This window comes from Jatropha curcas, chromosome 10 (genome assembly GCF_041381405.1).
Source record: "Jatropha curcas cultivar XTBG-Jc1 chromosome 10, XTBG_Jcur_1.0, whole genome shotgun sequence".
Classification (NCBI taxonomy): domain Eukaryota; kingdom Viridiplantae; phylum Streptophyta; class Magnoliopsida; order Malpighiales; family Euphorbiaceae; genus Jatropha; species Jatropha curcas.
This window is the reverse complement of record NC_143160.1, coordinates 8,252,375-8,279,306: the sequence shown is the minus strand read 5'-3', so window position 1 is coordinate 8,279,306 and position 26,932 is coordinate 8,252,375. Positions and strand designations below refer to the sequence as shown.

General features: G+C 30.3%; 2 protein-coding genes across 2 annotated transcripts; one reads left to right on the top strand and one right to left on the bottom strand.

The window, feature by feature from the left end:
• Window positions 1–8,276: 8,276 nt before the first annotated feature.
• LOC105641981 (Di-glucose binding protein with Leucine-rich repeat domain-containing protein) lies at window positions 8,277–17,567 on the bottom strand. The gene is made up of 9 exons (XM_012226639.4): window positions 17,376–17,567; window positions 16,232–17,275; window positions 15,834–15,984; window positions 15,535–15,606; window positions 14,806–14,874; window positions 14,146–14,214; window positions 12,968–13,045; window positions 11,076–11,281; window positions 8,277–8,774 (listed from the first exon to the last, which is right to left on the bottom strand). The coding sequence occupies exons 1-9, from the start codon at window positions 17,446–17,448 to the stop codon at window positions 8,668–8,670; spliced, it is 1,869 nt and encodes a 622-aa protein (XP_012082029.1). The 5' UTR covers window positions 17,449–17,567; the 3' UTR covers window positions 8,277–8,667.
• Window positions 17,568–23,059: 5,492 nt separating this feature from the next.
• Window positions 23,060–24,933, top strand: GATL3 (galacturonosyltransferase-like 3). The gene has a single exon (XM_012226638.4). The coding sequence runs from the start codon at window positions 23,237–23,239 to the stop codon at window positions 24,281–24,283; it is 1,047 nt and encodes a 348-aa protein (XP_012082028.1). The 5' UTR covers window positions 23,060–23,236; the 3' UTR covers window positions 24,284–24,933.
• The last annotated feature ends 1,999 nt before the right edge of the window (window positions 24,934–26,932 follow it).

Sequence of the window (26,932 nt, the reverse complement as noted above, 5' to 3'; positions counted from 1 at the left end):
AGGGAAAGAAAAGGTTTTTATTTCAAAAAGTAAACCTAAAAAATTATTTAAAAAAAAAAAAAAAAAAAAAAAAAAAAAAAAAAAGAGGGGAGGGAATACAGCAACTAGATAGGCTGGAAAGTAGGGAAGTCCACAACATGTAACTCTAGAAGTTGCTTTTGTTGACCATAAATACAAACGGAATCCATCCCTCCAATTGGTCATATGTGGGACCCATATCCCTCTCTTGCCACATAGCCCTCCCCATTGGTCCAGATGTGGTGTGTGTCAGACAACCTTAACTACTAATACAACTGTTGCTGAGAAGATAATGGATTTCTTTTTTATATTCTCCTTTTTTTCATTTTCTCACCGTTCACATTGAATTCTTTAACTTATTTGGTTTGGTTTCAGGAAATTTTATTCAATAAAATGTCTTACTTTCTAAGATTTGAAATTTGAGTAATTTTATAAAATTTTTCATTTTAATAAATGAATATTTTTCAATATTTTGTTACTATAGAAATTTAATTATGTTTTAACCAATATATACACACATGGATGCACCACTCATGTAAAGTAAAAAAAAAAAAAAAAAAAATTTAGTCCAAAATAACCTATAATGTGCCAAAATTTCAAGCTTGACATTCTGCTATATTAATAGAAAAAAAAACTTCACAACTAACTGACCAATTCATATTAATGTAATTGATAGAAGTTCTTTGTAATTAATTGGTCATCTCATAATGTTGAAATTAATACCAATCAAATGAAATTAATGGGGTCTGTTCCAAATTGACCTGGTCAACGACTTCATAAATTTCGAAGTCTTTTCTCAACAAATCAGTTCATTATTTTATGGTAGACCCCGTATGATTCTAATTATAGCATTAGCCATGCAGTTTTTCTTTTTGTAAATTATCCGCCGGATCTATTATCAGGTACCGTCGTATTCGGTTCAAAATTTAGTTATAATTAAGGTTCATTATCTTCCCTGCAAGATGTGTTTAGTGGAAATTGACCCCTATAACTCTTTTTATATGTTCAAACTATATTGCCAATTGAGACATAATTCGTAGGTATTAGCCATTTAGTTTTAACTTCTAATATTTACTACTTTTATTTTTTCTTCACAAATGGACAGGGTTATTTTTGACAATTTTCATACTCAAAGTTGATTTCACTCTTCATACCTTCACGTTAATTTAACTGTAAAACTAATTGAAGTTAACTTTTTGATTGCTTTCTAAGAACAAGAAGGTTTGTGCAGGAATAAAATAAAAAAAAAAAAGAAAATGATTAAATCTAATATTATTCACATAATATCAACAAAGCAATAATGAAATTCTATCAATTATCATTTCATAAATTGAAAACGTAAATTTTAATCACTATAGGATTGAAAAAAAAAAAAAGGATGACGTGGTGGTATTATATAATAAGACATATGCAAACAAAACAAGTTAAAGTTGTTAAACAGAATTAGGCACATGCATAAAATGGAATTGTGTTGGTGAGCTAATTACGGTATTTTCCAACTCAGAAGTGGGCCCACCTTTTATAATTTTATTAGTGGAAAAATTGAAGCAGACTGTATGGGGTTATGTTGCCGACATGGCACGCATAATTAATATATTTAATAGACTGAATCAAAATATAATAAAAAGTCAAAGTTAAAAATAAAAAATAAAATAATAAAATAAAAGGCGGTTGAGTGTTATAGTTGGCTAGCAATATCAAAATTGTTTTTTCTTCTGTTGCAGATAAGCATTTATCTTTCTTTGTCAGTCTCTCAATTTGTACGAATAATTGCTAATTTAATGTTGTTAACACCAATCACGTCCTTACTTCCATCCATTTCGTTTGTTGTAAGTCGGTTGTTGCACGTATTATAATATAATTTTTTATTAAAATAATATTTTTTTTTTGTTAATTACTTATATTAAATTTTTATTCTTAATTTAAAGTATTTTTTTTATAGAATCTGGACGTAGAATCCCAGGTTCGTTTTTTTTCAAGCGCGGGCAACTCCCGGTGGAATGCCAATCTTCGGGATTTATTATTTTTAAAGTCTCTCCCCTTCGAATATAAGGCGTATAAATTTTTAACCCTTTTAATAAATTCGTTTTTTTAAAATCAAATTATAATCTTGCTTTTATGTAAGAGTGAGCGTTCGATTAATCAAATCGAATTAAATTGAATTAATTCAATTTTAATCAAATCGAATTAAATTGAATTAATTCAATTTTAGTATACTCAAATGTATTTTTATAATAAATAAATTTGAAACCTAATGACATAGAAATCAATCTAAATCAAGTGGAATCGATTTGGTTCGGTTTAGATTCGTCTATTTTAAATTAGCTATTTTACACTTAAAAATAATTATATATGGTAACCGAACTAAAATTGACAACTAAATAATTTTATATATCTAAACCGATTGGTAAAGTGGATTTCTAAAATAATTAATCTAATTCGACCAAAATGAACCGATTTAGTTCAGTTTTTGATTAAAACTCTAAGTATTGTTCGTTTTTACTCTTGTAAGTATTGAGATCGGTTATTACTGCAACGATTGTTGGTTTAAAGTAAATTTGTTTAATAATTCAAAATTTTAATATTTTTTTAAAAAATGGTGAATTAATTTATTTATTGTATAATGTAATTACTATTATCAAATGGGGAAGACTTAAGACTTGGAGAGTTGAGCCTACGAATGGCGGAGAAGAAAATAGTATGGAATCAAATCAGATTGAAGATATTATATCATCTCATGCATAGATATCGAGGTCAACCAAGTCAATGAATTCCAATAATATAATTTATATTAAATTAAATTTTTTATTAAAGCAAGGTATATACAAAGGGTTCACATTACAGAAATTACTAGATTTGATTACAAAATATGTTGTTTATGGTTAAGTAGTAATTTAATAGGAAAATAAAAGAGAAGTCAACAAATCAAACGTGGCATATCTAATATTGTAATATTAAATAGGTGGATCAAGTGGTGATGGACGTATTTGAGATTCTAGTTTACCGGTGGGGCGGTGACTGGTGGGCTTCCCTCATCAAGTCATCACCGGTGCCCATGCCAAAACCAATATGTATATATATAGAGAGCCATGGAGCTATGGCAATTATTTTAGAGGAGCTAAATAAAATTTTTAATCTTCTAAAGGGCTAAATATAAATTTTCTACATCTTTAAGGACTAAAAAGTAATTTTTATAATTTAATTTATTTTTATAATTTTAGGTGTGATATTAATTATGTTTAGATTCGTAGCCGTCTTTTGTTATAAACGTCTTTTTCACATATCAAACCCGTAATTTTATAGAGATCATTTGTTAAACTTGAGTCACTCTTCAGAATAAAAATTTATTTTATTAACTTAAAGCTAAAGGCGAAATAACTTAAGATGTAATCAATATATTATTAAATTACACATGATAAATTTCGTCTCACTAAAAAAAAGAAAGAAAGCAAACTATTATGAGTTGTACTTAGCTATGCAAAATGCACAATTAAGTATAACTTAATTACATATATATATAGATATAAGAGTTGAATTAAAATTTCTTTTAACTTGATTTCTTTTAATATATTAATAACAAAAAAAGAATTTCACTCTTTTATTTATTAAAGCTAAAACGAATTGAAATAATATTGTCAGCTTATGGAATAAATCTACAAATAATATTTATTAAATTAAATTAGTTAAAATTTTGATACTTTGAATCTAACACATTCTACTTCCCATGTAGGTTGAATAGAAATTTTCTTAAAAAACAGAAATTTTCTAACTTTTGTGTAGGAGCCTATGTTCAATGTGATTGGTCACTAGGAAAACATGAAGTGAACCCAACTAGGGTTTTGCATTAAAAAAAGGTTATTTAATTTGTTCCAATAGAAGGAAAAGATGAAGAGAGATTGGGAATGGCAATGAAGAGAGATTGGTTCAATGAAGATAAGGATTAAAATTAATGCTTCCCTAATCACATGTTTTGTAATAACAAATGGCCAATTCAAATCCAAATGGAAACCAACTTTCTTTGTCTTTTTAATTTATATTGATTGATGGGATGTCGACAAGAGCAAATGGATTAAGGAGATAAAAGGAATCTCATTAATCCTAATAAACCCTGATTTTGAATTGAGATTTTCTAATATAATATAAAGTTAATTATCAATAATATCTAATCTAATATAGATTATTAGTTTCTATAATAATTAATTAGATGTATGTAGTGGTGTTTATATAGCCTACGTGGCCTTACTTAACCCCCATACATTAACATTAAACAAATAGATTAGGAATTAGATGATTGTACCAACTTGCTAAGTCCATTATTTAATCAAAGATGTTTAGTTTACTTCATTTCTGGTTCAAAATCAATTATTCAAAATTACTATTGAAATTGGAAGTTTTGCTTAAATCAACAAATAAGTAATAATTTTGCTTTAACTAAGCTATATATGTAAGATATGAGGGTTGAAGAGTATTTGCGAGTCAATATACAAAAATATTCATTAAATTTTATTTATAATGACTCAGGTTTAATAGATTAAGATTTATTTTATTTATATCGACCCAATTTCATTTTGTTTGTTCTAATATGCTTCAACCACGGTGGGATCCTGAGACTAAGGTGGAATCTAGTGCGTTTCAATCATTAGGTGATACTGTCTTGAATTACTCAATTTCATCTTTAATAAATCTAAAAACACAATAACAATTTCCTCTTAATCCTAAACTAATTGCGGTCTACTCATTTCCCTCTATTCATAATTAAATTGACATTTTCATATGACTTTTACTCCACGAAATTCAAGATTTACCTCTTCCTATTTTAGCATCCCCATCAATTATAAATTGAAGCATATGGGGTCTAGATAGGATATAACGAAACCATCCCAGACGACCTTTTTTTTTTTTTTTAAAATTTTATCCCCGAATTTAAGAATATATCTACCATATAATTGAGTTTCTGCATTCAAAAATTACTTTTCACATATTAATAATATGGTTGGAACAAAAATGATAAACTAGGGCAGCTATTATTCTTTGATACTTGCTCAGTGTATTTCGGTCCGTGTCCGTTTAACAGTCTATAATCTTGACTAATTCTCTTCCGCTTTTGGAGTTAAAGAGGCTGGTCTGAGAGAGTTTATATTTCAGAAGATCAAATCCATAACCTAAGCCATGATAATTAACTCCGCAGGCATTTTTTGCCACTGAGCTACCCATTCAGGTTAGTAGGCCGGCTATTATTTGATTTAATTGAATCTAACACATTAAATTTTTTAAATATCTAACCGCTTTACATATAATTTTTTCTATAGATTAAGGTCCACATCTCGACTAGCCAGACCAAAAATTTTCTACCAAAGACTAACTTTTAATGTCAAAATCCATGTGCTTGAAACCTTAACAAGATGACGTGGCTTTACTTAGCCCTCATACAACATCAACAAAAGAATCAAGATATGCATTTAATTAGGTAAGTTAAGCATGCAACATAATGTTGGTTTAATACCAATCCCTTCTTTCTACGTTATCATAGTTGGAGATGGAAACATCATACTCAATACATAATTACAAACACCATTTCATATCTTCTCGTGGTCAACTTGATTTAAACCATGACATCAAGAAACAATCAACTTGAGCTTGATTGGTTCTTAATTCATCTCAAAAAGTTTGAAGTCCTCCAATTGTTATTGACCCTTTACCAACCTAATTATTTTTGTTATCACCAATTCATATTTTATTTTATTAAATTATAAAATTGAAGAAAAACTTATCAAAGATGTTAAAGCCGAACTATTAGGCTCCATTGTATATGCATCCAAAACTACAGTTTGAGTTTGATAAGTAAATAAATCTAACACTGACTATCAACTCTATATAAATGGATCAAAATAAACGTAAGATATCTCCTCTTAAGATAAGAAGAGATAAGTTACAAAACAAATCTTATAATTATAAAAACAAATACTACTCTTACTTATTACAACCAAGTTAAAAAATATACCTCAGCTTAAACACCTTTTTTTCTAGACAATCTCTACGATGATTGATATTCCTATTGACATACATAAACTCAACATGACAAACTTTGAGATGGTCAAATCAAATTTATTAATATTTTTTCACCACTTTTATAGAAGTTTTTTACTTTTGAAAAATCTAAATCCAACACGAAGCGTTCATTAAATTTGATTGAATTACCGAACTGTATAATTTGTAATTTGAATCCCATAAAATCTGAATTGCATTAAAAATGGCTAACAATTTGACTTCATTATTAGAATTTAAAATGCCAACGGACTTAAAAAAAAAAAAAAACAAAGTACCATCCCCTTGAGAGTTTCTCAATACCCCTTTACCCATGTAATTATAACATTTTTGAAATAGTTATTTAAATGTTTTTATCGGCTTATAAATTTATAAAAAATACTCATGGTAAATTAAAAAGGTATAGATAAAATATTTTTACTTCTAATTATTTACTTATTTTAAAACTACACTTTGATCAAATGAAGAAACAATCTGTTAGAAGATTAAGAAAGATAACATTAATATAAATATAGGTAGCATGTGAAAAATTGTTTGAAGGAATATTATCCACTTGTATCCAAAAAACATTGGAAAATTTTGGTAAAGATTAAAGAATGATATAATTATTTATCTTTCAAGAAACAAAGAAAGAGTCAAGAAAGAACCACTGAAATAAGAGGTAAGAAGCAAGTAAACACTAATGTGGGTCCAGTTAATAAAATTTGACCAATTGAAGTTGCAAGTATTATTAGTACAAGTTTTGTAATCTTGATTTGTAACTTCAAAGTCAAGAGTTAGGGTTTTGACATTTTAGAGCAAAAATCAGAATCAGATGTGAAAGTATCAGAGATTCCTTAAAATCCCTAACAAGACAGCACTTTGCTACCACAGAATTCTTTTCTTATAGTACAAGAAGGCTAAACCTAAAACCACTCAACTTTAATATTACTAACCTTGTACTTGTCAACTTGTACTGATTAATTAGACCTAAATACGTATTTGTCAATCTTTGTAGCTGTAGCATTTTATTGGAAGGGATACAGAGGGAGAGGATGGAAAATGAAAGAAAAGAAAAGAAAAGAAGAGAAAATATCTCATTTTATTTACTTGGGGAGATTTGATGAATCGAAGAATAGATTATATGAGGGGATAGATATTCCCTTTAATCATCTTTACTGTGGTAGGTTATCACATTCCATATTCCCTAATTCAAAGACTTTCATATGCCGTAGAAATTTCAACAACTAGTTGCTTGTTAATCGTTGAAATGTCGCATCTATCATTTCTAGTTGTTTACCCATTTTGAAATGTACACAATAGAGAAGCTTTTAAGGCAATGTTTGGATTGATAATTTTGAAATTTATATAATTTATGAAAATATATAAAAATAATATTTTATAATACCTTCTGTTTGGTGTACACAGACTGCTAGATAGATACCAGTTGGAATTTGGATAGAATCAAACAAAATATAGCCCAAAAGATTTTTTTTTTTTTTTTTTTTTTTTTTTTTTTTTTTTTTTTTAAAAAATTAGGTATTCAGTGATGAGTAACATAAGATAAATACCTCATAATATTCTTATAACAGAAATTTAAAAAAAAATGAAAATTTTTTTGCAGAAATAATTTTGGCAAAAGATATTAATATTCGAGGTAATAATTGGTTTTTGTAAATTACAACTCTACTATACTCGACACTGGTAGAAGAGTTGAAACTGTACCAAATGTCAATATAAGAACAAGCTGCATTACAAAACTCCATTAGAAGAAAAATAGTAGTTCCACTTGAAGATCCAAATTTTTTCTTTAAAAAAAAAACAAAAAAAAATCAGACTGCATTTTGAATTGAAAACAATAAAAGACATACGCATAAAAAACTCCATGACACGGAGGAACAACTTCATAAAATGAGAGAAAATACAATAAAACCCCTAAAGGAGTACAAAAATTGCTCAAGTTTCGCCCCTGCAACCATAATAATATCTGTTGTAAAAATTGATTAACAAGGTACATCATAGCCATTAGCAAGCTGCAGAAATCATTTCCAAGTTATAGTCTCATTAACATTAACATGAGGCAACCATAAAAGAAAGAAGCCTGTAAATTTGTAATAGAAAAAGCATACTCAGTAGAAAACACAAATACAGACAAGAAACAAAATCATTGGTAAGCTGTTATGGAAATAATATGCCAAAAGCTTATCATACATCAATAATGAAACTGGGATCAATTTTGTATAAATGAGCAAAGCTCTTTTCATAAAATTAAAGAAAAATGAATTCACAGAATATATTCATAAAATACCGCAAAAATGAGTATGATACAGAGTGAGGAAGAGTCTTATCTTGTTCCTTTTTTGTCAGTGAGAATAAGAATGAGATACATTGCATCTTATAGACAGTGTGACTTCACAAGACCCCATCTTTGTTTTGATTGCCAAAAAGATTCCAAAACCATTTAAGTCATCTCTGCGAAGCATCAGCACTGCAGCTCACACTCACATCCTATCTGTGCATTTTGCATTAGTCACATTTGAGTGTCCCCTCTCTATGCCCCTATTGGTGTACTGAAACGCTATCAACATCACTAGTATTGTGTATACTTTTTCTAATAGTACTGTGTTAATGGGCACCATAAGGTGAAGGCAATCCTTTGGCATGTTGAGACTCCATTTCAAGTAGCATTAAGGATTTCTGCCGCTGATATCTGTTTCTCTTTGCTGCCATTGCTGATCAAAGTATAATTATGGGAAATTAGATTGCAGTTCAATAATAAATTTTTATGGCAAAATTAATGGCATGACTTGTTTAGCATGGTTGTATCCAAAAACAACACCCAAAGAAGAAGCAGACAAGCACAGAAACCAAGGATAAAGCAAACTTCAATCTCAAAACAAAAGCAAGGAAAGACAGTACTTGAATGGCAAAAACTTAGAGCAATGTAAATAAATTATCAAGGGAAAAATAAAGAAACTTGGAAAATAAATTATTTTTGTTGTTTAGTTGTGATGGTGAAAATCAACCAGGAAATTGTTTTGGCTATATAATATAAAAAAGCTGATCTTTTCCTAAAGACTAGCTGGATCCATAAGAATTTCACTTCTTTTTTTTTTTTTTCAAATAATAATAATAATAATAATAATAACAGAATAAAGGAGAAAACTAAATATGAAAAGGAACAATTACGGTGGTCACAAGGGATTGATCAACAATGCCCATGACGGCCACCTGTGCTTAGCGGACCAGTAGGTTATTGCTTAAATGATTTGTTCATAGGTTGCATTTCCTGTTCTGTAAATGAGAAGCTTGGAAAATGGCATAATGGATTGCATATAAAAATGTTTTCCATCTATCAATTTTCCTATGCATACCAAAACCATTGAATGTAGCAAATGTCTTTTGACAAAATGTTCTTTGCGAAACAAATAGAGGCAAACTCTCAATTACCGTTATGATCTATGTAATATAGCACCTTTTTTTTCTTTAGATCATATGTGATATTGCACCTTTTTTCTTTATGACTGGCTATATATGACATTACAATATAAACCATCTTTTAAGAGTAAAATTGCAATCAAGAAGCAAAAGAACTACTAGTTCTATCATTCTATGAGCATAAGCAACAGATGTTAAGTTCTTGCTTAGATTTGGACAAGAGCAACAAGGAAGCAATTCTCTGCAATGAGAAGACGAATAGAGATAATTTTTTCCATCTACATGCTTATCTGGAAGAAGACGCTTTATCTTCAAGAGCATGAAAGGATTGAAGAAAAGATGCCTTTACTTTCCCAAGATATTTTTCTGGTAGGCACTAATATAGAACTCCTTAACTCTAGGCATACACCAATCTAAGAGATGGAGTTAATGGCCAAAAAAAGTTCCAAACATTTACTCAAATTCGCAATTATGTTATGGCCAATTTTGTTAATTTCGTCAATAATAACCTTTTGCATCATTATCAATTGTTTGTAGCCAGTCCTAGAATGGGTGCATGCTAAAATTCACAAATTGCTAAAATGGGATATGTTTTATTGAACTTTTAATGTCACAAGCTAATATGATGATAATTAAATACAACACCTTGCAAAATTTTATTGTCAATTATTTAATATTTAACAGTTTAAAATAAAACAAAAAAACAAAAAACAAACTAATTTTTTTTTGCAACAGTCTCTATTCCCTTATCCTCAACTTAAATATGCTTATTTGAAATTTTATGAATAAAATATATGTCGCATAAACATTTTGGGAGTTATAGCATACTGCCCTCCCATGTTTGGCTACAATTAAAACTAATGTGAAGGGTCATTCAAATAATTGAGAAAAAGTAAAAAGATTGGCTATAATTGCAAAATCAAGCAAAGGTTTTGTATTTTTGCCATTACCCAAAGTAACATGATTACCCCACCATCTACCTAGAAAATTTGTGGAACTCAAATATTTAAACTGTTGCTGCCAATGTCAAACTTGAGCCATCACATTTTGGTTGCTGGCTGACATATGACATGCATATTAACTGGGTGTATGCAACATTCTACAATATGATATAAAGACTCGAAAAATATAATTATACTCTTGCTACTCCTTATTAGCCACTTGTTTTTAAACTTAAATATTGTTCTGGTTTCTGCTTCTAATTCCAAGCTTTTCTGGTGTGTATTGATTCACCATCACAATCCATGTACAACGGATTCATTATTAATCTACACTTGCCCACCACTTCAAATAAGCTCACCTTCCAGGTGATTAACCTATGACCTTTAACAAGGTGCAGTATGAGGAACAGAAAAATCTACATGAATAGAGAGTTAAAATAAGGTCTGTGTGAAACAGGTGCTCTTGCATTCAAACCTACATCTTAGAAAATGATACCTAATGTGTGTGCCGCAACACATAATTAGTTTAAAAATGAAACTTCAATGGCATAATATACCAGATAATGGAGCACATGGGAATGTCATGATGTCCAGTGGAGCACAAAAATAAAACCAAGACAATGCAAAAATGAACTACTCTGAAATCATACTTACACATTAAATCATGAGGGGGAGCAAAGTCATAATCATTTCTACTTCTTCGGATGTATATGTATATGACCAACAGAAGCACAGAGACAACTACAATACAAGATAGGGCTATCCCGACTTTACCGCCAGTGGACAAATGCCCATTTTCCCAAAAAAAGGAGCATTGTGGCAAAGAAGGGACACCACACAAACCTTTGTTACCTGAGAGACTGCAAACAGAATGTAAAATTTCCATTAGGTAAAAATAACAGCATAAGTATATTCTCGAAATTATATATGCAGCAATTAGCCACTTGTTCAGCTAGTGCAATTGAGAATCTTATTTATTGGACTTGCTGATGCAACAAATATTTTAGCCTAGAGGATATTAAAATGTTAAGATGGATATGTCGAAAGACAAGAATGGATTAAAATGAAGGATGAATACATTTGTATGAAGGTGGAAATGGCACTCTGGAGAAAAACTCGAGAATGAGAGTTAAGATGGTTTGGACATCGACATCATAAACTACAGAGTGTATTAAAATGAAAGGTTGAACACATTTAATCAGTAGGAACATGAGGGCTAGACTAGACCTAGTATGATAAGAAGGGAAGTGAATAAAAGGATTTTCTGGCCCCAGATTTTTCTAAAAAGACAGCTCAAAACTGAGTAAATAGAGGAAAAGTTTACGCACAGCCATCATCAATTAGTTTGGGATTACTCTTTTAGTTGAGTTGTATTGCATGTTCTATCATGCATATAGTAACTACAAAAAATTCCAGCAGTTCTTTACAACAGTAAAATTGCTTCACTACATCTATTTGGTTCAGTACAAGTCATCTAGTGTGTACTTCAGTCCTCTTACAGAACTTTAAGCATTAGCTTTCACAAACTTTTTGAAACTAGTATTTTTACCCTCAACAACTTTAAATCTTTAATTAAACAATCATGTTGCATTTGGATTCTTGAATTTGATTTGAAATAATACATCTATTAAAGCATTTGAAATCAACCACAGTCAAGTCTCTAATATTTTTCAATGGATTTTGTTCAAGTTCAAATCTATAAATATTTAACTAGTCAAAACTAAATTCAGGGGATTCAAATCCATAAATCCAAATGCGGGCATTAGAAAATTTTACTTCCAAAAGTTGTGAGACAGGTTGTTAGCATCATTACAAAGAAAGCAATCTGTTTGGCAATGACCAAGAAGAAAACTTTTAACAGCCAAGAAGTGTTGTTAAATTGCATTAAAATAGTGGAGATCAATCTGCAGCTTTTGAGGTTTGACCTTCTACAATTTGAAGATGGCATAGCAAGAATGACAAATATATTTTAAGAGTCTTAAGAAATCAGGGATTTTTTGACAGCCAAATATTGGCATTCTAAAAGAAACAACTAGAAACGAAAACAAAAATGCACAAGTAATGACATGGTCGAGGGGCTTTGCTGGATTTTTCTCATTGATCAGAAATATACAAAAAGAAATTGAAAAATTGATGCAAGGCCTGGAGTAAGATGATAAAGCTGCAAGCCAACGACATTTATTTCTCTTCCACATACTAGGGCGGCATGAAACCAGTAATGTCTTCTAAGGAAATGTCATTGCCTGACCATGGATCAACACTATGTATTCACTGTTACTATCAATATGCTTCTACAATGAGGAAGTTTTTTAGTAATAAGTTGTATAACAAGAGATTCTTCAAATTTTCAGCCCACATAATTTTATTTCTAGAACTAATAAAAAATTTGAGGGAAATAAATCAATAAGAGGCATCCTTAATTGAGTACAAAACAGAAATAGAGGTTATCATGCACAATGGATAGGAAGGAATATATCCAAGGATTTCCTTGCCAAAAAAAATAAAAAAATAAACAAGAATGATGAAAACTGGAAGATAGGACGTACTCAATGGCTCCACCATGCACGCCAATTGAGTAAAGCTCTTCTTGGACTCGCCCTTCCAATAAGTTATTATTCAATAACCTGAAAAAAGATCGGATATTTCTGTGAAAAGCCAATAAAAACAGCTACAGAAGCCCAGAAGGCATTGTGGAACCCAATTAGGCAATCAATGTATGCATCTGGTGTACTTGGGCAATGCACCCTTGGTATGTCTTCAATCAATTTATTGAATAAATGTAAATGTAAATTTCTTCTTTATTTGGGAAAAAAAGCAAGTTTATCATGGTTTAGCAAGCAAATGCAGCAGTTCATATTCCTCTATTGTGGAAGGAAGATATGGTTTGAATGGGGGGGATTCAATAATTAGATATTTTGTTCTTTTCTTCCTTCAACAATAGAAGGATACACATTTCAGTACACTCATATATCTCTGGTTGTTTTTTTTTTTTTTTTGAAAGGATCTCTGGTTGTTATTTAAATCTTTGTAGCAACCCAGACCATGCAATTATAGCCCATTGGCTCTTTGCTAAAACGTGTCCTGCATGGACCAACCATATGAAACTATATTTCAGGAAAGATGGTATTGGCATGCTAGAACTACAAGTCACATGAACACGTGGCTCAACATCATGAGGTGCTGTAAAAACTATCATCCGAATAGCATCAAATTCGGTAGGTGGAAGTGCTATGCCTCCAACAGATTATCAGTAATGAGGCAATGAGATGGAAAAGGAGACTCATTCCATCAATATTTTCTAGTACCTGCAAATCAAATCCAGGAATAGAGAGATAAAGGCCTCCCTTATTGCTCATTTGCTTTCCCTTCATTCTATGTCATTGTATGTGCAAGGAATAAGAATGAAGAAATTGAATATTTTTCTGGCCTTGTTCTTTTGTATCCAGTGGAACTCTCATATCAACAAATGGCAAAGTAGACATTGTACTATGAGAGGATGCCAAATATACAAGGATCTAAACTATACAACATCCATAGACAACTAAACGAAAAAATCTCTCTGCACAATGATATGCTAAAATTATGGGCGCAAGCACAAAAACTAGAACCGGATTAGCACAACTTCTTCCAGACATCAAGGATGACCAATCATATTTTAAGATATTTCATATACGTGTAACAATTTAAATGCCAGGTTCATAATTCATCCAGACAAACTACTTACACAAGCTGCAGACTTGAATATGTTAGACTTTCTGGAATAGGTCCAGAGAACTGATTGTTTGATAAGTCCCTACAGTGTACAAAAAACATGATAAGTTGTAACATTGTGGAGTAACAACATAAGCATTTAAAGATCATAAAACCAAAGGCAGATAAGATATTACATTTGAATTTTGAACTTAAAATTGATGAGACAGCATATTTATTAAAATCAGATTAAAGCTACTCCATAGGTGAATTTGAGGGGATTATTTAACAAAACAGAAAGATAGCTCTTCAACATTAAAAAATAGACTGCTGATGGAAAGTTGGAATTTATATGGAGACTTATGCCAAGCCCCCACAAAAATGAAGAAAAGAGTGGAAGAAGTAGTGATGCAATCCCCTCCCACCAACCTCTGCCCTCCCATCTCTATGTCTGCCAACTTATAGACACAAATATGCAAGCACACATCCCATATGTTGTGCAAATAACAATGCATATCCCTCTAGTTTTATCCCTACTATTAATATGACCAAGTAAAAGAATTACACAAACAAGCAGTGTCCAGAGAAACAAAAAATCTTTTTAGCACATTATGGGGCAGAATATATAATGCATATAAGCAATTAGAATCATGGCCAGGTAATTGACATAGTTTACTAATTCCATAATGCTTACAGCTTTACAAGTGATTTATGACCTAGTCCAGCTGGAAGTGCTCCTCCCAAAGAGTTAGAACTTAAATTCCTGCAAATTTAAAAGAAAAATTTGATTTGAATGGTCAAATTAACCTATAAGAGAACAATATAAGCAAAAGAAACTTCTAAAAAAAGTAAAGGCAGTTTCAAGAACAGCCTGCGTGCTTCAAGTTGCACAAATTTTGGACTTATATCAATACAAAGCAGTCACGAGGTACCAATATGCAGAAATTTACAAATGATTATAAATAATGGAACACATGAACTATACAGGTCTAACCATATTTTTGAATGTAGATATTATCAATGGTGCTATAAATAGCAGGAAATCAACAGAGGGAAGAATACGTAAATTTATAATTTGGGTGATAAACCATGAACTTTTTGCGTCTGCAATATAAAATCAAGGTCCCAAGAGAGAAGTCCCGCAATTATGATTGTATTTGTTTTATTAGTATTGGAATTAGTTTGCAATGGCAAAAGGAATGTAGTTTTGGTTGGGGGTCCAAGGAGAACAAATGCCAAAAGAAGTTGAAAGCCCATGTGGTGATGTGCTTGTCAGCAATTAAATGTCATGTATGCCTTGAGACAGAACTTGCTGGAATTGACATACTGTGCACCTAACTGCAATGTTGAAGACACACTCTGTACGCCATAAAAAAAATGACATGTCTACAATGCATGAAAAGAAATGGAAGCTGATACTTACAGGCTTACCAAGTTTGATAAAAGACTAATCTGATCACTTATATATCCTTTCAAGCCTTGGCTTCCGAGATCTCTGAAAACAAAAATAAGAATTTAATGGTTTCAAAATTCTCCTTTGGCAAAGAAAAATTCAAAACTACTCGCAGAAGCAATAAAGAAATTGCCCACAGAAAAATATGAGAAAAATATATATTTGTGATGAATCATGGCACAACAGAATTCTTCTAAAATAGAATACATTTAGAAATACAAAAACAACATTTCTTAATTGTATACAAAAGAAAGGAACGCAGTGCTTACATTTGAGATACAACAAGGGCACTTCCATCTTTGTTTGAATGGCAGGTAACTCCTTCCCAAGCATCCCAGTTCGTAGGAGCACAAGGATCGCCATTCCAACCCATTCTATCAGGAATACGAAGTGATTCTTTCAATGCTCTCATGGCAGCAACTACGATATGAAGTCTTAATTAGTACATACACCTCAATTTGGAAACGACTAACCTCATTCGTAAACAAAATTATTTAAATACTACGTCTTCTTCATTTCTCAGTCAGGAAATGAATATCATTTCTGTTTTTCAAATCAGAAGTAATAGAGCACAAGATACCAAAAATTGGAATGGGTATTTCATTATTTTCCTTTCCATACATTTTCTGCAAACAAATAAAGCTTTAGAAATTCAAGTTTTGCTTACCTTGCTCAGGAGCGGTGGAGATATCGTTAGGAACCAGAGCATAATTTTCTATTCCACTAATCAATGGCGCCCCCTTAACCGGCAATAGCTTCACAATCAATGCAGTACTGCTCAGATTGTGCACAGTGTATGGTAGACTATATGCTGCAAAGCTCCCAACCTGCGCATAAATGTCAACTCTACTCACGTTTTTACCATTCAACGTCAAGTCAAACACTCTCTGCCCCTTCTTAGTTACTGTGGAATCAATCTCAGCGAAGTGAAACCACAACAAGTAATCCATTTTCGCATCCACGGTAAATTCGTACTCCAAAACTCCGTTTACCGTAGCCGCCGTCTGATAAAGCTTCATTGGGAAGTAATTCGGAAGTTGATCGGTGCCAGATATTTTTTCTCGGGTGGAAACAGAGTGCACAGTGTTTGGACTGCTTTGAGATCGGAATTCGTAATCCGACTGCCAGGACCTACCGAAGTCATCGGTATCATTACTAAACCCTGGCCCCCACTGAACGGAGCCGCAAGATAAACGCCCGTAGTTAACGAGGATAAAATTATCGCCGATTGAAGCAGAATCATACGACTGCGGATCGATTTGTCGGATTTCAAGAGAACCAATCACAGGAGGATCAGTGGCAATGCTGTAAAAACAAATGTCTACCTCACCATCTTTGACATACGAAAAAAGATCGGAGTAAGCGCCGTCACGAGCTAGATTCTCCGGCCAAGGAGAGCGCCAGGAGAAGACGAGAGTGCCTTCGACGGAGGCATCGAAACTTGGAGAATGCGACTTACCGTCATAGTTATCATAAACAGTGAATGTACGGATGTAGTAACGGCCGTTAGGGAGAGGAAGAATGTAGCAATTCTTCTTACCGGAGGAAAGCGGAAAGAAGCGAAGAGTCTTCTCTTGAGGAAAGCGGAAGTGAAGAGGCTCAGAGACTACGGAGGAGGAGCCACCGGTGAAGAAGCGGTCGGAGAGCCAGGTAGTATTGAAAGGGTCAGTGGTGTTGGTTGAGCCACCGCAATCAATGTAGTAAGAAATATCTGCAATTAAAGAAAAAAATGAAGTTAGTGGAAGACAGTTAAAAGGTTAGTTAAATTAGTTAGTGCAAGAAAGAAAGGGGGGGAGAGAGAGAGAGAGTACCATAAGGGAAGGAAAATGCAGAGTAGAAGAAGAGGGAGACGAAGAAGAAGAAGAAGAAGAAGAAGAGAGACATAGTGTGGGGGCTTTAGCTAAAAATGTTGTTTGGACATGGAGCTGAATGTGACTTTTGTAGTTATGAGTAAGTAAGTAATAATGATGATGGAGGCGAGATTAGCGGGGCATGGGATTCAATGCGAGTGTGTAGTGGAGAAGGCCATGGAAGAAATTTCGTTTCTTTCCTTTTAGTGGGTAAACTTGGACTTTTGATTTTTATTTTTATTTTTTAAAATGAAAAATCAAGAACTATACAAATATTAAAATTAAATAAAAATACAGAAATGGTTCAATATAAAATACTACTATTAAAATAAAAATTATAAAATTTAAGAAATTGAAATGAATATATCCTCTTAATTATACAGTAGTAAAGACTCATTATATCTATGATTATATATGAATTATTCTCATAGATAAAATTCACACAGCTCTCTTTCAATTCATGTTGAAAAGTTAAAAATGATAACACAATGAACGCATAAACAGAAGCCTATAACATCCATCTCTCTTGGAGCCGTGAAATTTAAAGTCTGTCAAAATATTCGTAATAATTATTTGAATAATTAAAAATTAAATATTATATAGATTAATTTTTAATAAAAAGATATTATTTTAATTTTTAAAAATTAATTTAAAATCTTTATTATTTGATCAATTAAAATGTTAAAAGTCAGTTAAAAAATGTTGGCTTATAGTTAAACTATTGAAAGGGAAGAGAGAAAAGAGAGCATTTGCAAATTGCAAGTTGGGAGTTGGGCTGACACTGAAACTGATGGAAAGTGGGGACTATTCGAAAAAAATGCTTCACAGCTGAGTCCACGTCACCCCTTTGTTTTTTTAAAAGAAAAAAATGTCTACCGGATTGTGATTTATTATTGCTATGGAATCTTCCGTTTCTATATAGACGTGGCATCCATGCACTTTAATTTGGATTCAATAGATATTTAAATTTTTAATATTTTTAATTTTAAAGACGATTTTAACATTACTACTAATATACTGATGAAATTAATTGAAGTCCGTAATTGAGGTAGGTCTTACATTTTAATAATAAGCTATTAAGCTCTCATGACCCGTGACCGTGACCGTGACAGTGACATGCAAAAGTTAAACTTTTTTTTGTTTGTATTATTAATTGAGTAGGTTTCTCACAAAGAATAACTCAAATCACACATAAAAAGACACACGGATAGGAGGTCAAACTGATAATATAAAAATAATTTAGTCCAACCAATACAATTAACAATTCATTAATCTTTAAAAAAAGTAACTAGTCATTAATTAATACTAAATACTAAATTTATTTGTCGGCAAAAAAAAAAAAATCATATTAAAATAGTTAGGGATGTGACCCAATTATACATTATTAAAATAAAAAGAAATTATTCAAGTGCTTTTAATAATTCAAATTTGATAAAATGTTTTACAAATTTGCATGGAAGTAACTAAACATTGAGGAAAAAAGGAATTCCTAATTTAACTTTTATTAGCTAAATATTATTTTTTTTATATAAATATAAATCATTTAAAATTGTTATATGGTTATTAAAAAATAATAAGTCTCCTAAATTATATTAATAAATAATTTATTAATTTGACTAAATTATATTTTAAAAATTAATTTTTACATTTAATATAAATATTAATTACTAATTAATTTTTAAAAATATATATTTTTTATAAAAAATATCCAACAAATAAATAATTAAATATTATCCATTGACACAAGATTTAAAAAGAAAGAAATCTATTTTTTATTACTCACTTTGTCTCAAAAAGATAATTTATTTTTCTTTTTTACATTATAATTGATCCTTGAATTTTATACTATACCATTATTAAATTATCTTATTTTCAATAACCCTCGTTAATTATTAGTTATTATTTCAATACTCATGTGTTATTTTAGATTGGCATAATAAAAAAATTATATGAATAAAATTATCATTTAATTATATTTCTTAATATATGTAAACAATAAAAAATGAATAATTTTTTTGGGACGAACAGAGTATCAATATTTAAATATTATCAAGATTTAAATATTATCCATTAACATTTTTTTTATTCTATTCTACGTAGCATCATCCTTTTCTTTCTTTCTTTCTTTCTTTCTTTCTTTCTTGCTATGACTAATTAGCTAGAAAAAGTTGAAACAAATCTAACATATATAATAGAGAGTTTATTGTTAAAACTTATTGTTAAAGAATACTCTAATCAAGAGTGACCTGTCCTTGTCATTTTGACAGGAATGCCCTCTCTAAGAGTTTGCCTTATTATGACATTTTCTATTCTATCCATCTTTTCCTATAAGCCTCATCCTCACCACAGGTGACAGGTACTAACAATTAATACTGCCACTAATTAATTATGAAACATCAAAGACAGATACTGACTTTGAACCACATAAATATAATGAAATAGAAAGTTCTCTAAGGTAGATGTGTGTTGTGAATGACCATTATACCCCTGTACAAGGTCAAAACAACCCAAAAGGATATACATTATCTAATTTGTAGCACACCATTTCATGTGCCATAATTTCAGGCTAAAGCATGTGTTAATTAAACCCTTTTGATCATTAGTCAGAAAGTAGAAAGAATGTGAAGGGGATAACTTAGAATGAGTGATAGTAATATTGTCCAATTTTCTTGATTTTATAATATTGTTAAATTCAGAAAGAGGCTATCTGAAAGGTAGTATGAAACTTCTTTTTGAAAGATAGTACCAACTTCATCAAGGCATAGCATAAAACTCAAGACATACAACCTGAGATTAATTACATGCCACGTATGAAAACGAGCATAGTGAATGGATATGGACACTCACACGAGATAATGAGCATATATATTAGCTTGTTTTCGAATCCACGTGATCCTAATATCAACTTGTCATCTAAAGAAATGTTTACAATTTTCAACAATCAGACCAAAAAAAGAGATATCCAATACGTTAAAGTTCAAGTCATAAACCAAAACCTGGGACTCTGAAAAAAGAATACTCTGCGAAGGAGGATTATCTTGTGCAAATCTCAGACACCCTCTCATGACCAGTGATTCAGAAATCTAGGGATCATTGAGGCCTTCGTAGTACCTAGACTAGCCCCGTATGAAACGGCCCTCCTCATCCTCAACCAGTAGCCCCTAGTCCACAAGGTCCTGAGCAGAGCAACTGACCCATCCACAAAATATAGCTACCTATTCTCCACCCGGTCAAGCTAGGGTCGATGCGAGTTGGTCCTGGGTCCATTACTAACCCCCATATAAGTTGAAGCTGTCTCCCATAACGCATGGTGCACGAGAAAGAGAAACGCCAATAGAATACCTAACTGTAATTAATGAAATTGGAGTTGTTGATAAATATAAGTTGGAGCTGTTGATGAATATAAGTCTGTTTTGAGAATATTAAAAAGTAATTAATGAAAATTTTTTCAATTTTATTCTTATATACATTAAACATATTAATTACTAATAATGTGAGCTAAATGATAATTTAGTCAAATTGATAAATTTTTTATGAGAATTTAGGGTAATTAATTGATTAATTACCGTACAAAAACTTTAAATAATTTATATTTGTGGATAAATAAAATATATTATAATCTAATGTGCCAATTTTGACAATAAATTGAAATACTCAAGTTAGTCTTCGGTATCATTAGATATAATAATTTGAGGAGTCAGTGTGTATAAAATAAATATTAGGGATTTAATAGTTAAAATTCGTAAAGTTCAAAAATTTAATCGTTAAATTTAATATGGTAAAATTTGAATGTTTTTATCATGTAAAAGCTAATAGCTAACAGCTAATCACTAATAAAATAACTAACAGTTACTATAATAAAATACCTAACAGTTAATAATTATAAAACACCTAATATTGTCCAACATGCCTAAATCAATTTTTAATATCGCTAGTTTTCTTTATAACATGCGTTACAAGTTGACTATGCTTGTTATGTGTTCATTCTTTATATTTGTTTAATTTTTTATTTATATAATATTGAAGTATAAATTCTTATTTAGATTGAATATTAAATTATATTACATTTTATATATACTATAAATATTTTTTTGATTTTATATTAACATACTGATTTATACAGTTTTTATTATACATTAGTTGCTTTCGTTTTATTTGTTAAGGAAAAACTAAATTAATTTATAAAAATCATCATATATCTTTAATTATACATTTTATAATTAATTTACATGTTTTGTTAATAGCTTTTACTGTAATTTCTTGTAGTAAATGAATATACGTTAATAATAGAATAAGAAAACAATCTAATAAATCAAATTAAATATTTATAAATAATAATTTTTTATTTTATTTTTTAGCCAATCAAAATCATGAAAACATTTTAAAAAATTATTAATAAAATTGTATTCTTTAGTAAAAATAGAATTTGAATTATATAAAATATCAATATAACTAATTAAATTGGAATATGTTTAAACATTATAATTTTTATTTTATTTTTTGACTAACCAAGAGTGTAATTTATAATTAGAAAAATTTAATCATATCCTTTTTAAATCAAATATGAATTATCTAGATATACTTATTTAAAAATAAATTAAAAAAAATAAAAATTTTCAAATGCGTCATTTACATATATTATTTAAAATAATAATATTGAAGCTAAATTATAAATAATAATAAATTATTAAAAACTATTAAATTATTATTAATAATTTCCATAATAATATAATGAAATAAGATATAAGACACAATAAGAAAATAATAGTAAAAATTTAAAAATTTAAAATCACTTAATTATCTATATTTATTTATCTATTAGAAAAATTAAAAAAAACATCCAATCAAATTATAGGAATATTATATATTTTTTTTAGGTTAAAATTTTTTAATTGGTTAAAACTAAAATTATTTTAGAATATCTTAAATTTCACAAAGATAATATTGACAATCTCATTATTAAAATTTTAGATTATAATTTTAGAAATAAAAGGTAGAACTCCAACAAATAAAATTTTAGAACCTAATAATTCAAAAACTTGCAAAATTCAAGACTCCACAATATGTTTGTCCTCATTATTTTCACCATTTCTAAATGGAAAAATTACTAATACTATTTTATTTTTATATTTCATCAAAATGCATAATTTTATCATTTTACTTTTAGATATATAAAATTTTCTCTATTTTTTTTATCTCTAATAAACTCTTATATCATTTTATCAATTTTTATACTTTTTTTATTAAATATAAAGAGAAATTAATTAATTTTAACAAAATATATAGAATAAAATAATTGGTAAACATATATTAATTAATTTTTATAAAATACAAGAATCAAATGATAATTTTTTTGACCAAATAGTATAACAAATTGAGAAAACCATATAACAATAGAATGAAATGGAATAATAAAACACTAAGTTATGTATTTCTAAAAATGTAAAAACAATGATACATATGATTGGAAAATGCAAATACAAGTCATAATTTTTCCTCTCAAAAATGTCCAAAAACAGCTATATTGGCAACAGTTATACCGCACGTGACAATCACGTCCAATAAGATAATTCCATTTTCATTTTTCAAGAAAACATTCTGCTTTTTGAATTGTATTTTCCATCTCCATATACGGTGCAATCACCACCACACGATCTCATCTCAGGCCCCCATTTCCTCTCCTCGATCAAACAACATGACGCGTCTTTGCCAACCTGGCTCACATTCTCTCTCCTAAAATAATAGCTAAATCCTCAAAACCAAATCCTTCATTTCATCCTCTGTACAGCGCCCGCCCCTCCACCACAACACAGAGTAGAGCCATGCCTCCAAATCTCCGGCCTCTCTTCTTTACCATTTTATTATTTCTCACCAATTTGTCAAATGCGCTGCCGTTTGACCGCCTCCCGTCTTTTAGAGAAGCTCCGGCGTTTCGAAACGGCCGGGAATGTCCTAAAACCACATGGTCCTCCATCGTCAACGGACACTCGGATCATGATCCTTCTTCGATTATCCACATTGCCATGACTCTTGACTCCAGTTACCTTCGTGGCTCCGTTGCCGGCGTATTATCCGTTCTACAACACGCTTCTTGCCCGGAGAACATCGTTTTCCACTTCATCGCCACTCACCGTCGCGCCGAGCTCCGCCGTACAATCACCATTACTTTCCCTTATCTCAGCTTTCATCTCTATCACTTCGACTCCAATTTAGTGAAAGGAAAGATTTCTTCCTCCGTACGAAGAGCTCTGGATCAACCATTGAACTACGCAAGATTTTATCTCGCCGATCTCTTACCCGCTAGTGTACGGAGGATTATCTACCTCGATTCTGATCTTATTGTGGTTGATGACGTGGCTAAACTGTGGAATATCAATTTACGTGCACACGTTCTCGGTGCACCCGAGTATTGTCACGCTAACTTCACAAATTACTTCAATTCGAGATTCTGGTCGAACCAGGTCTATGCGGCGTCGTTTAAAGGAAGAAAGCCTTGCTATTTTAACACAGGAGTAATGGTGATAGACCTGTTGAAATGGAGAGAAGGGAGATATAGAGAGAAATTAGAGTACTGGATGAGAATACAAAAGAAGTATAGAATTTATGAATTGGGTTCTTTGCCTCCGTTTTTGCTTGTTTTTGCTGGTAATGTTGAAGGAGTGGAGCATAGATGGAACCAACATGGACTCGGTGGCGATAATCTTCAAGGATTGTGTAGAGATTTGCATCCCGGTCCGGCTAGTTTGCTTCATTGGAGTGGAAAGGGTAAGCCTTGGCTTCGAATTGATTCTAAACGGCCGTGTCCATTGGATTCACTATGGGTTCCTTATGATCTGTACCGCCATCCTTTACTGTTCTCTGACAGCTGAAGAAGAAGAAGCTTGAAAATGGGTGTGTATTTTCTTGATTTAATGACAAATAGGCAGGTGGCAAGATTGGGCCAATTGAGTCCGTCTCGGCAGTCGACGGGGAGGATTGCGGAATTAACGGCGGTGATGACAAGTAAAAAAAAGAGTGGATTTACTAAAAACAGGGTGGAGGAAAAGGACATAAGGGAGCAGGTTAAAGGTACGTAATGATATGATTGGTTGCGTGGTAAAAATTCTTCACACGCACAAAAAAGAAAAAGAAAAAGAAAAATAAGGTCGTAATTGGATGGATAATGGAAATCGGTTTCAATTAGGTTTCCTTTTTCATATAAAGAGTGGAAAGTGAAAAAGAAAAAAAAATATTACAAATAAGTTTTTTGTTTCCACTTAACTACATTGCTTGATTGATTAATGTTGTTCTTGTTCTTTGTGAGTTTGATTAATTATAGATGTTAAGGTTTGTTATTATTATGGCTTAGAATCCTAAGTTGTTTGATTTAGACAAATTGTTGGAATTTAGTTCTGTTTCGCCTTTTTGGTGATGTGTATAATCTTGTAAATGTCTATGGTGGTTGAACCAATGTTTCCCAAATCTTTTGGCTCATACCTTTAACTTTCTTTATGGAAATTGATTTAATATATTGTACCAACTTATGCTAAGAATGACTTTCTTTTAGCTTTATTGGTTTTTCACTTAGATTAAATAAATAATTAATTCTTTTACATTCTAATAAAACTACTGCCATAATTTCTAAATACTTATTACATTTGAAAAAATATTAACACGTTCTAAAATACTTGGATTAATATAAATTTTTTTTTATGTTTACTCTTTGTATATATGATTAATATAATTTATTGTAACTTTAATATTTTTTTGAGGGATGTGAAATTCCAAATGTGAGAAGTATTTAGAAATAGAAGTAGCAAGATAAGTATTTAGGAATAGAGGTAGGAGAATAATTCGATTAAATTATCTTATATTATCTTAAAATTAAGAGTAATTTGTGAAAATAATTACTGTATGGGTAATATTAGAAAAATATCAATTATTACTTTTGAAAATATTTAAAATAACTTATATTTTGAGATAAAATAATCACTTAATAACGATTTATATTTTGGAAGGGATAAAGCATCATACAGAACAAATATATTACAAACACAATTACAATTTCAAACTTTAAAGGGTATAAATTGAATTCATTAAGGGTACCCGAACTCATAAATAAAGGGTAAAAATTACTATTACAATCTAAAGAATGTTTGAGGGGATAACAATGATTATGGGTACTTCACCTTAGCCATTTAAGTTAAAATATAATTTCAAAATTGTTGTGAAATGGAAATTGATCAATTTCAACAATAATACAAAGGAGTTAAAAGTAGATGCAATTCTAGTGGCAATACGAATGTCCTTGCTTTTTACATTATTAGGGAATAGTCGGAAAAGGACATTTTAGCCCCACTTTATAATGCTTCCATACACATGTGACTTCTCTCACTCTCTTTATCTACTACTCTTTAACACTACCTTTTGTTTCAAGGAATCTAATAAAAAAATATATATTCATTTTCCTCCTTGTAACTCTCACAAAATGAATTATAACAAAATTAAGATAATTTATATTTTATGAAGTTTTCAAAATATTTATTTTATATAACTAATATCTACTTTGCATGGAAACGGAACCACGGAAATGTGAAAACTGATATGGGAAAATGGTATTTTCAAAATCTAGAAAATGAAAATGTGAAACATGTAAAAGTACAAGGTTGTAGTCCCTTCGGGGACATCTGATGATAAAGTACGGAGTTATATTTATAAATATACAAAATTATTACAATCCATTAAATATATTCAATAATAAATCAAGTCTAATTAACATTTAATCAAAGAAAAAAATTCGTTTACAAGTTTCACGAAGGATGAAAAATATATGTTTTGTAAATTTCTATTTATTTATGTATTTTATAAAAATGAGTTTCAAAAATTTTTAGTTTATGAAAAATATCTTTCAAAGAGCAGAAACATATTTCTATACTACTCAATTTATGGAAACGGCTCTTAAATATTTCTGAGAAGTTTTCCAATATTTTCATGTAGGAAACATTTCTAAGAAATTTCCAAAAGTTGCAAAAACTGCGGCCAAAGAGAATTTCTGTGCAATATAGATTAATGTAACTGAAAATAAAAACACACCAGTTCAGTCCAATGTCTGCCGTGATGTGTTGTCCAATATTTCGAATTTATTCGGTAAAATTATTTGTTTTGTTAACTATTAACTACTTTAATAGTATTTAGCTATTTGAATAATTTTTTATAAAATACTATTATCGAATACTATAAAAATTAACGTTTAATATAAGCTGTTTAAAAAACTGTTGCGGAATAAAACTTTTGTCTATTTAAACCAAATCATATCAGCACCACCCATCTAAAAAGGATGAGTTATATTTCCTAAGCCGTTTATACATCAAACTTATTCAAACTCCCAATTAAGATGATATCAATAGTCTAATACATCTACAATAAAAAATCCACATCCGACTTATTACATCTAGTCACATTTATATAAAAATATTATTTTAATCACGTGACATTCTCAATTTTGAGAAAAAAAGTTATTATATCTCTAAAATTATAAA